The sequence below is a fragment of the Callospermophilus lateralis genome, chromosome 3 (assembly GCF_048772815.1).
Source record: "Callospermophilus lateralis isolate mCalLat2 chromosome 3, mCalLat2.hap1, whole genome shotgun sequence".
NCBI lineage: Eukaryota > Metazoa > Chordata > Mammalia > Rodentia > Sciuridae > Callospermophilus > Callospermophilus lateralis.
Window position 1 is genome coordinate 176,895,107 of NC_135307.1, and position 12,037 is coordinate 176,907,143.

General features: G+C 47.2%; 1 protein-coding gene across 1 annotated transcript in view; it reads right to left on the reverse strand.

Annotated features, from left to right (window-relative positions):
- Positions 1-2,073: 2,073 nt before the first annotated feature.
- LOC143394910 (fer-1-like protein 4) overlaps positions 2,074-12,037 on the reverse strand; it is a 40,832-nt gene continuing 30,868 nt past the window's right edge. The window contains exons 36-45 of the mRNA XM_076849478.1: positions 7,508-7,635; positions 7,166-7,336; positions 6,458-6,612; positions 5,798-5,958; positions 5,233-5,318; positions 3,769-3,867; positions 3,334-3,575; positions 2,555-2,838; positions 2,369-2,469; positions 2,074-2,272 (exon numbers count right to left, since the gene is read on the reverse strand). Of these exons, the coding sequence (XP_076705593.1) occupies positions 2,074-2,272; positions 2,369-2,469; positions 2,555-2,838; positions 3,334-3,575; positions 3,769-3,867; positions 5,233-5,318; positions 5,798-5,958; positions 6,458-6,612; positions 7,166-7,336; positions 7,508-7,635 (1,626 nt within the window). The remainder of the gene's footprint in view (positions 2,273-2,368; positions 2,470-2,554; positions 2,839-3,333; positions 3,576-3,768; positions 3,868-5,232; positions 5,319-5,797; positions 5,959-6,457; positions 6,613-7,165; positions 7,337-7,507; positions 7,636-12,037) is intronic.

Consider the following 12,037-nt stretch of genomic DNA (forward strand, 5'->3'; position numbering starts at 1 on the left):
TTTGCTTGGTCTCCGTGTGATTTTTGGATCTGGCTGTAACCTGGGACTGGTCCCTCATCTTAACTATGTCATGACTGACGACTTGAGGCCCAGATGCCCTCTGGGAGCCCCCAGATGGGCACATCCTGGCTAATAGGGTTTATTCACACCAGATTGATGTGTATTCCACAGCCCTGTCCTCAGTCCTTCCTCTGTGATCAGATGGACCTTGCCAGGGTGAGTGTCCTTGGAGCCACCATGGTCCCCAGGCTTGTGACCCCAAAACTACTAGGCTCAGTATGGGTTGAGGTTTGCCACCTCTTGACAGCTAAAGCTGGGGCTGCTTCCTGCAACCCTGAATTTAGCCACCTGATCCTATCATGCTCACAACCTGTTCTGTGCCAAGGCCCATGAGGGCTCTTGGCCCAGAGAAAAGTCCATCCAGGTCCGTTTAGGAAGTGGGAGCAGAGGTGGCAGTGGCTATTTGGCTATCTTGGAACAGGACCAGCACCAGACCCCTGGCTTGGGACCTAACCAGGGCTTCCCATTAGAACCCTTTCGACACATGGAGAACTGTGGCCCAGAGACTTTCCCACAGTCCAGGGACCCAGCGATGGTAATCACCAGTCAGTTCATCAGGTTATGAATTGGGGAGTTTCAATGTAAGACTGTAGCAAGGAGAAGCAGAAAACGAGGGCAAACAATGGTCTTTTAATCAGCTTTTTCATTGCTGTGACTAATAGACCTGACAAGAACAGTTTTATTTGGGGGCTCATGATTTCAGAGGTCTCAGTTCATAGACAGCTAGCTCCATTCCTCAGGGTTCGAGGTGAGGCTGAACATCATGGCAGAAGAGTGTGGTGAAGGGAAGTGGTTCACATAATGATCAGGAAGCAGAGACTCCACTTGCCAGATATAAAATATATACCCCAAAGGCACACCCTAGTGACCCACCTCCTCCAGCCATACCCTATCTGCCTTTAATTACCACTCAGTTATCCCATCAGGGGATTAATTCACTGGGTTAAGCCTCTCATAACCCAAAGCCTTCTTGCATTGCCTCACACATGAGCTTTTGGGGGATACCTCACATTCAAACCATAACAAATGGTAATGACAAAATTTCTGGGGTTTGGCCTAATATCCAGATGATGTAATCATCCAAGAACTGTGTGTCATGTTGGACATTATTTGATTGGGCATGATTTAATCCTCCTTGTGGACACGAAGTCTCATCTATAAATAGGAGATGACCACACCAGCTATAGTCAGCCAGTTTTGGGGGGCACCCTTGTTAACAGGATTGTAAACTTCCCTTGGGATCCCCTGTCTACCATCTTAGCTTATGTGGTTTATGAAGAGAGTTGATCTCCCACCCTAATCTCCCAGGGAAGATCACAATGTGTATATCCCACTCCCCACCTGCAGTGACCCAGGGTAAGTTAGGCCCATGGGACCACTTTCTTTTCTTCTGGTGTGATACAGGGAGACTTGAGGTCACTGCAGCAACCATTCTTAAGGAAAATTTGACTGCAAATGACCTATCCCCCAGGGTATGGCAGAGCTGGGTGGTGGGCAGAAACAACCAGTTTTGGTGGTGTCATTTGAACCTTGTTGACAAACTGTCCCTGAAGCTAGCCAGTCAAACTAGTAAGTAAATTCTATTTTTGCTTAAGCCAGGCATGCTTAAGTCTAAGGGTTGGAAAAAGCTAATGAAACAGTAGAGTGCTTAGATGTCATGGAATGCAGAAACCATAAGATTAGGTGAGTGGGACCCAACCAGGGAGGAATAGCAGCAGCAAGCAGTCTTCAGGGCCCCCTTGCCCTGAGCCTCCTGCCAGATCCCGTTCTTACAGGACATGAGTAGTCTTCATCCCTGTGCATTCTAGCAAACCCTCAGCACCTGAAGTCACCCAAGAACATTTCTGTCCTGTCACCTGCAGGAACCAGCCTTGCAAGGCACATAGTTGAGGGCCCATGGATGTGATAAAGTTTATTGAAAGCACTGAACCCTGGGATAGCTCATATGGGCAGGAAGGATTCCCGGAGCGGGAGTTAAAGGGCTGCTATGGTGAGATGAGTGTCCCAGGTCAGTTAGTCTGAGGGTCTGTGGAGGGGGCTGAAGATGACCTCGCTGATCTGGCCGGGGATGGTGTAGAAGACCAGAAGAAGGAAGACGGTGAGGAGTGCCAGCACCAGCAGCAGCACCAGGATGCGCCAGTACCGACGCAGGATGAAGAAGACGAAGGTCTTCAGTGGGTTCACGAACCAGTTGAAGGAGGTTTTGGGGCGGCTATTGAAGGGAGGGTGGAGTCAGGATGACCAGGAAGCCCCTGCCGGTGGCCCCCACCGCCCTCTCTCCGACTCTGGCCGCCTGGCTCCCACTCACTTGGGCTTCTCCAAGGGCTCTGGCTCCTTCCTCCCCTTGCCCACTGGCCTCTTCTCAGCCTCATCCACTGTAAGCAGTTCAAACTCAGCCTCCACCTTCCCCTAGGAAAAAAAAAAATACTCCTGCATCATTGGAAGAGAGGCCAAACCCTCAGCCAGGCCTGGGTCACTGCCCTGATGCACCCACTGTGAGGATGTGGACATTGCCGCCCGTGTCGGTGAACTCCAGGTCTTCCGGCCGGCCCTTCCTCCTCTTCTGCTTCCGCCTCTTCTTTCCGGCCTGAGCCTCCCGTTCCTCACGCTCTAGGTCCTCTGCCTCCCGAAGCTTCACTACAGGCCACCAGCCCCGCAGGCGGCGACAGCGGAACAGATTGCACCTTGGGCCAGCCCCATCTTGGGCCAACCGCACTGAGCAGTGCTCAGGGTCCCGGGCTCCCCGCACCATGTCTGGCAGTTGCAGCTCCAGCGATCCTGCAGGAGCAGAGTCCCTGGGTTAGCAGGAGACTCAAGTGTAACTGGATTAGGGATGAGGCAGCAGCATACCAGGCTGGAAGTTGGGGCATCAAAAGGTGGGATGTGGTGGTCAAGTCCACAGCTTTGGATTACAGTTCAACTACCATCCTGTGGTCAGATCCCAGCAGAAGAGGGCCATGGACTGGGATCAGATTACCAAAGCAAGAACCATGGGGTTGGAGTCCGGGGGACTTTAGCTAGGGTCATATCAGAGGATTGAGGCAGGGACTATGGGTACTGCAGTCAGAATTTATTGTGATCAGGGCTTAATGGACTCAGTAATTAGACCATTAAACAAAGGTTCAGTTCTGGGGTCTGAAATCCCAGGACTCAAGGCTGGGTTCAAATAGGGAACCAGGGGAGGAGGGTGGTAAGGTGCGGGGAGGGACGGGCAAGAGCAAGGGGGGCAGAAATCAGGAGTAGGGCCTGAGGCTGTGGAAGGCTGAGCAATACCAAGGAAGTCGTTGGCCGAGATGCGGTCATAGTCCCAGACCTGCAGGACCAGCACTGCCGGCTGCCGGAACTCAGCTTCCTCCAGAGCAAAGGGTCCAGGACGACGCCGGATGCTCACCTCCCTCTCCGTGGGCAGGTAGTCAAAGCGGAACACGAAGCGCCAGTTGAAGTTCCCCTCCCCAGTTAGGGAGTTGAAGTGAACATCTGTCTCCTGTTTATCATGCTCCAGCCCCTTCACCCAGCTGGAGCCAGGGGAAGGGACAGGTTAGGGTAGCTGGGCATCCAGGGTGGGGCCACTCCCAGAACTCAGCTCCTCATCCAGCTCTAGGCAAACAGAGGGCCTGGGGACAGAGCACTGAACTCAGCCAGTACAATTGCTATGTGCAATCCCTGCCTTGGGCACAGCCATTTGGACTTCCCTGTCTGCACGCCTACCTTTTCACATAGATGTCACTTGACATCTCTCCAGTGAGTGGATTCACATCATCCAGAACCACATCTTCTGTGTTCCAGATGACAACTCTGAGCTCATAGCTGGGGGATGTATTGGGGGACAGTTTTCAGACTCTTTTAAAACCTTTTAAAAGGTTCTAGGAGGGGCTGCAGGAAGTAGGAAGGACCTGGACCAGGGCCACTGACATTCACTAGGCACCTGGTGTGTGCCTGGCTGGATAATGAGGATGCCTGTGGTCCCGTGAAGGCACAGCCTAGTTACCACTGACTACCCTAGCCAGCCATAGCCAATGGCACCAGGAATGCTCTCCTGACCCAAGACAATGCAAGGAGACTCTTCTTCCTATAAATTTGGGGTCCAGTCTCTGACACTATGTTGGGCAGTGTGGCATCGGATGCAGAGTTGAAACAACTGCAAACCAAAATGATGAAGCTTTCGGGTGCAGAAAAGTGGTGAGTAAGCACAGCAGAGAAAGCCAGGTGCAGAGAAAATTTGTAATGGGAGACAGTGGGAATGAGAGCCTGAAGTCCCAAGGGGCAGAGGAAGGGCTGCGATATTCTGGATCCTGCCTTCCTGGGGTCCTGTCTGGATGTGTCATGGTGTTGCCTGGATAGTTGTTCTCTCTTGACCAGCATCAATTTCCCCTTGTTTGTTGACAGTACCCTGATTTTCTGCTTGTGACTCCCACCCCAGCCCTACTGTCAATCTATATGATTCTGGTCCTGGCTCCAGGCCAGGGGACATCTCATAGGACTGGCCAATTGGTGTATTACCCTCCCTGACCACAATAATAGCTTCCAGGGGTAGAATTTGACCCAAGCTGGTCTAATGAGAGGTGGCTCTAGGCTTTTGCTCTAACTTGCAAGAGATTAGTTTCTGCTCAAATGGCCTAGCTGTTAAGAGATAAGCCTGCAACTATCAGAAGCCACCTTGCCTTCAGATTGCCAAAGGTTCCCTGAGAGTGGCATCAAGGAAAGCAGATCCCAGAGGCAGAAAGTAACATATTGTTGACAACATTGATCATCTGGATCCAGCCCTGTCTGAATTGGCTATATCCGATTCAGAGCTCCTCTCAGGATGGCACGGTGGGGCACGCCTGTAATCCCAGCAGCTACTGAGGCAAGAGGATGGAAAGTTCAAAGGCTGGGGATATAGCTCAGTTGGTAGAGTTCTTGCCTCGCATGCACAAGGCCCTGGGTTCGATCCCCAACACCACCAAAAAAAAAAAAAAAAGGTAAAGTGACAGACACCCAACCACTTACAGTGGCTTATAGGAGAAAAGGTCAATTAATGACTCACCTACCAAAAAAAAAAAAAAAAAAAAACCTGTGGTCAACAGCCTCCACCTGCTTCAGAGAGGTTTTGGATTTTCAAAGGACCCTGGTATGAATAGATCAAGTTGTGCCTCCCCTACCCCTTGGGAGGAGAGACCATAACTTTCTCACCTAATTGGCTTCCGAGGCTTGATATCAACTGCAGGTGGAGCAGGCACATCGCTGGGGAAGATATCAATCCACATGTGAAGGGATCCCTGGGAGCACAGGACCAGGTTGGAGGGTATTGCTAGGGACCCCACCTCCTCTAACAGCCTATGGCACAGAGCTGTGCCTTACTCCAAGTGGATTGGGGGGCAGTCAGGCAGAAGGCAGATCCTGGGGTGCAGGATGAAGGTGGAGCCTAAAGTGGGGGTTCCAGGTCAAAGTCAGGTTGGGGGTTAGGAGTTCAAGGATGAAGTCCCAGAAATGGAAGACTGAAATTAGAAGTAGGATATGTTCTTCCAAAGGTCCAGATCTTAGTGATCTGGGGTAGAGGCTGCATTGCCCAGATCTGAATCTTGGTGGCCCAGGGGTGGAGATCCTGCAGGATCAGAGTCAGAGATGGGGTCCAGGGATCCAGAGTCAAGAGGCAGTGGAAGTGCTCAGGTAAAGGTCTTGGGGAAAGAGTGAATCAAGTGGAAATCCTGAAATTCTGGGAGTCCTGTAGTCTTGGGAATGTTGGGCACCCTCTCACCTGCAGCAGTCCTGGGCTGCGGGGATGGTAGAGGGGCCGTGTTTCCACATGCTCAGGCACGAGCTGGATGCCAAGCCCCGGCATCTCCTGCCAACGCCGTAGTACAAGCAATGCCTGGGCCTCCTCAGAGGCTTCACTTGCCACCTTGGGACCACTGCCACCTGGAACAAGAGGGTGTGAGCTTGGGCTCTGCACAGTTCCCCACTATCCTCCCTTCTTCCCCCAGCCCTCCACAGCACTAAGCTGGGGCCACACTGCACTGGATGGAGACCAGGATGGGAGGGCAGGACCACAGAGCACAAATCGTGTATGTGTAGGGTGGGGGATGGCAGGGGGACAAAGGCACAGGAGAGGCTGTAGCCTTTGCTCAGATCCTTTGTAGAGAACAGACCACTGGTTATTTATGAGGCATGAGCTCAATTCCACAGCCACATGCCATTGTATGGATGCTCTGTGTTCTGGGAAGTTGATGAACTGTGGCTCTGTGGGGTTCATTTAAAGACCATTGTACTTCATCCTAAATCAACTAAATTAATATTCTTTGCCCGCTGCCTTCAGCAGGGTTTGGGGGAACACACTATATTGGTACCTGGTGTCCCTATTCCTTGTTCTACCTCCATCTTGCTCCCTTTGGCCTGTCCAGTAGAGAGGGGCTGGTACCTGAAGGCAGAGTCTCGGGCGGTGTCAGAAAGACTTTGCTGCCCACCTTGACAGCCCCAGCTCGGTATTCAGGAGCAGGGAGGCCACAGCGTTGGCACAGCCCTGCTAGGATCTGTGAAGGCCGGAATGCATCGCGCCAGGCATTGTACCCATCCCTGAGACAGGAAAGGAAGATGTCTTAGCTGGAGCCAGCACATGGACACAGTTGGGCACAGGAGTAGGAATGAGGACCCTTGAAGGATCCAGGTTTGGAACCCAAACTAGGTTCTAGCTCAGTGACAGAGCACTTGCCTAGCATGTATGAGGCACTGGGTTCGATCCTCAGCACCACATAAAAATAAATAAATAAAATAAAGGTACTGTGTCCATCTACAACTAAAAAACAGATTATTTTTTTAAAAGAAGAACCCCAATGGGAGACAGCTTAGTCTTCATCTACGATTAAGATGAAAATCAAAGAAGTCAAGGTGCTTCTATGAAAGAGATACTGATATGTCCGTTTAGCAGATGAGGAAACTGAGGCTCAAAGAGGTATTAGTTACAGGATACCAACACCCAAGCCCAAGTCTTGGCCACTGAACTATGTCTTGGAGGGGTTGGGCAGTTCCCATTCTATGAAGTCCTAGGATTTGAGATGACTGGGAATGTAAGTTTGAACATGTTTGGTCAGAGATTTAGAAGAGCTCCTGAGGGCCCTGTGAGACTCACACGTCATACTGGGAAGCCAGCCCACAGTTTGCCCTGTGGTGGCTATAGAATCGATTCTCCAGATCAATGTGGGTCTCCCCGATGAGGTCATCAGAACCCACGAGGTCATGATCAAACACAGCCACGGTCAATTCTGGCTCAGCCGGGAGAGAGATGCTTAGCTCCAGGACCCTGGCCAGGAGGGAAAGTGGCTAATGACACCTCTATGCCCTCAGAAGTAGTCTGGAGTGTGGGTGTCCCTTCCCATGCCATCATCAACCAGCTACTGGGTGAGAGCCCTTGGGCCACAGGTTGGATGGCCCAAGGTGCTTGCCCATTCCCAGCCCCAGGGCCCAGCCTCACTCTCCAAAGATGGGGTTGAGCTGCTTGGGGATGTAGCGCTCCTTGGTGTCTTGCCGCTCCTTGCCAGTGCTCACTACCACATAGGGGTCTGCTTTGCCGTTGGGATCTGCAGGAGCCAGATTGGTAGCCTAGAGGGAGAGAATGAAGTGGGATTGGAATAAGCATCATCGTCATAGCCCAAACCCTTATTGGACCTAACCTCAGAATAAGTGTAAACAGAAAGTGGCCAAGAAGAGATCTGAGAGCTATGACAAGATGATTTACCTTTTCAATTTGGTTATGAAATACTGAAGACACAAACAGCTATAATGAAAAATATAATGAAACAGTATGTACTTGGAAAGGTGCATTTGGAACTTAACTATTCAACTGATAACTTTCCATACTGAGAGATTTTTGTTTCATGATGAGCATATTTTACTTTTTAAATTAAGTATTTTAACTAAAATTTTACAATACATTGAGCTTGTGCATGCTCGGCTTAATAGATAAGACATTACCAATAAATTGAAAGCCCCTAAATAGGCTTACCTGATTTAGTCCCTTCTCATCCCTGAAGTCACCTGAACGCTCTCTCTCTTTCTCTCTCTCTCTCTCTTTTTTTTTTTTTTTTTTTTTTGGCACTGGAGATTGAACTCAGGGGCATTCAATCACTGAGCCTCATCCCCAGCCCTGATTTGTATTTATTTAGAGACAGGGTCTCACTAAGTTGCTTAGCACCTGGCTTTTTGCTGAGGCTGCCCTTGAACTCATGATCCTCCTGTCTCAGCCTCCCAAGCTGCTGGGATTACAGACGTGCACCAATGCGCCCGGCTCACCTGAACTCTTAGGTTAATCACTCTCAGGTGTATTTATACTTTTATTCCATATATGTGTATCCCAATATGATATATATACATATATATGTATATGTGTATATATGTATGTGTATATATATATATATATATATATATATATATATATATATATATATTACTTAGCACATTTTTTAAAATGTGCATTTTAAACTTACACTGAGGTTTTTTTTAATTTTTTTTAATATTTATTTTTTTTAGGTGTAGTTGGACACAATACCTTTATTTTATTTACTTGTTTTTATGTGGTGCTGAGATCGAACCCAGGGCCTCGCACGTGCTAGGCGAGCACTCTATCACTGAGCTACAACTCCAGCCCTACACTGAGGTTTTAATTATTAATATTTCACTTTTAATTTTTTCTCCAAAGGTTCTCTTTATTTGTTTTGTGGTTCTGGGATTGAACCTAGGGCCTTGCACATGGTCTACCACTGTACTGCACCCCCAGATCCCCAAATTTCTATCTGGTCTTTCAAATTTGCTGTTTACTTTTGATAGTCTTCTTGTACCTTACTCATTTTAAATTCATTCTTGTTTTTCCTTTTTTTTTTTTTTTAAATTTTTTTTAGTTGTTGATGGACCTTTATTTTATTTGCTTATTTAGCTGTGGTGCTGGGAATCGAACTCGTGCCTCACACATACGAGGCAAGCACTCTACCCCAGAGCTACAACTCCAGCCCCTCTTGTTTTTCCTTAAATACTTGATACCTAGTAATTTTAAATTCTCAGTCTCTTTATTCTGATATCTGTGACCCTGGGTTCTGAATCTGTTATTTTTTTTTAATACCAGTTTTTTTTTTTTTTTTTAAAGAGAGAGAGAGAGAGAGGGAGAGAGAATTTTAATATTTATTTTTTAATTATTGGCGGACATGACATCTTTGTTTGTATGTGGTGCTGAGGATCGAACCCGGGCCGCACGCATGCCAGGCGAGCGTGCTACAGCTTGAGCCACATCCCAGCCCTGAATCTGTTATTTTTGCTAATTCTCACTCATGGTGATTTGTGTCTTGGTATTTGGTGTTCTTATCATGATTCTTATTTGGGTTAGCTCATTCTACAAGCCTAATTTGATTTTCCCAAGAGGGTTTGTTTTTGCTTCTGCCAGTTTCCTGAACAAACTACCAGCCTGCAACCACTTTCAATTCAAATCCTCCAACTGGGATTTGGCAATCACATGGAGTGTGAAACTTGTGTCCCAAACTGCAAGACAGTGGTCATAAATGCTCAGGAGAGATTTTCCCCTCTAGCCAGTGCCAAAATTAAGACAGGCAAGTGCCCTTAGTGTCCCTTCTGACTGACAGGTTCATGTTTTTCATCCTTATGTTGAGGAGGTAGCCTTTAAGGTGCTCACCTCAAAGGGGCCCTTCTGCCCAATTCTTCACCCTAGGAAATCCCTGGGCCTTCTCTCCTGCCTGTCCTGGCTGCATGTCCATCCACAGGGACATTCAAGGTCAACAGTCTCTGGCATGTGAAAGCCTCCTTTAGCACTCACTTTGCCCCCTAAGTTTCTTAACACCATGTTCTCATTTTCCATTGTTTTTGTAAGCTTGTTTTTGTTTTGTTGGTACTGGAGATTAAACCCAGGGGTCTTCACCACTAAGCCACATACTCGGCCTTTTTTATTTTTTATTTTGAGACAGGTTCTTGCTAAATTGCTTAGGGTCTTGCCAAGTTGCTGAGGCTGGCCTCCAACTTGCCATCCCCCTGCCTCAGCATTCCAAGTCACTGGAATTATAGGCACACACCACCACACCCAATTCACATTCCATATTCTTTAAAAAAAATTATAGTTGTAGATGGATAGCATGCCTTTATCTTTTTAAAAAAAATTATTTTCTTTAGGTGTAGATGGACACAACACAATGCCTTTATTTGTATGTGGCGCTGAGGATCAAACCCGGGTCCTGCCCATGCTAGGTGAGTGCTCTACCGCTAAGCCACAATCCCAGCCCCAACATGCCTTTATCTTATTTGTTTATTTTTATGAGGTGCTAAAGATTGAACCTAGTGCCTCACACATGCTAGGCAAGCGCTCTGCCACTTGGAGCTGCGGCCCCAGCCCCAATTTCTGTATTCTTGATGCTCTGACATCTGGGGTTTACTGATGTTAAATTATTCTCCAACATTGTTGTAATAATATCTATTCAGTGGCAGGCAGAATAATGTCCCCCCTCAAAAGATATCTTCATATTAATCCCCTAGACTTTGAATGTGTTAGGTTACATCTCAAAAGGGACTTTGCAGGTTAGGGATCATGAGAGTAGATTATTCTAGATTACCAGTGTTGGCCCAATGGGATCACAAAGGTCCATATATGTGAAAGAAAGAGATAGGAGAGTCAGAGAGATCTGAGGATGCTCTAATGTTGGCTTTGAGGATGGAGGACGAGACCATGAGCCAAGACACACAGGTGTACTCTAGAGGCTCAGAAAAGCAATGAACAGATCCTCCCCTGGAGCTGTGTTCTTCATAATGTCAAAGGGTACAAATAGCCCAAATATCTGTGAACTGGCAAATGGATAAACAAAGTGTAGCATGGGCACAGAGCGAAATACCAAGTTATAAAAAGAAATGAAGTGCTGAGACATGCTACAACACTGTGAACTTTGAAAATTTACGCTGAGGGCAAGAATCCAGTTACAAGTGGGGCTGGGATTGTGGCTCAGTGGCAGAGCGCTTGCCTCACATACACGAGGCACTGGGTTTAATCCTCAGCACCACATAAAAATAAATAAATAAATAAAGGTATTGTCTCCATGGACAACGAAAAAAAAGTAAAAAAACAAACAAACAAACAAAGAATCCAGTTACAAAAGACCACGAACTGCATGACTGCATTTATAGGAAATGCCCAGAACAGGTACTTACATAACAACAGGAAGTACCTTAGTGATGGCTTAGAGTTGGGGAGAATGGGGAGTTTGAGGAGGTGACAACTAAAAAGTACAGAGCTTTTTTTTTATTTTTATTTTTTGGTACTGGGGATTGAACCCAGCGGTGCTTACCCACTGAGCCACATCCCCAGCCCTTTTTCTATTTTATATATAGAGAGGGTCTCACTGAGTTGCTTAAAGCCTTACTAAGTTGTTAAGGCTGGCCTTGAACTCATGATCCTCCTGCCTCAGCCTCTAGAGCCACTGGGATTACAGGAGTGTGCCACCAGGTTCAACCAGGGCTTCTTTTTGAGGTGTTGAACATGTTTTAAAATTGATTGCGTCCGTAATTGCATGATTTGAGAATATATTAAAAAACAATTGAACTGTGCACTTTATTGGATGGTATTCACATACCATCTCAATAAGGGCTGAGGTTGTTGCTCAGTGGTTCAGTGCTTGCCTCACATGTGTGAGGCACTGGATTCGATTCTCAATACTGAATATAAATAAATGAATAAAATATAGGTCCATCAGCAACTAAAATTTTTTAAAAAAAATCTTAATAAAGCTGTTAAAAAAACATAAAATATCAAATCATTCAGGTCCCCTCTTCATATTTCATCCTTCCTTTCTATAAGTAAAAGCTACCACCTTGATCTTTATAGTAATCATGCTCTTGCTTTTTCTTATAATTGTATATCTACAGTTTAGCTTTGCCTGGTTCCTGCTGCCCTGATCCCTTTCTTTCTACCTCTTTTCCACTTACATTTTTTTTGTAGTTGTAAATGGACATAATGCCT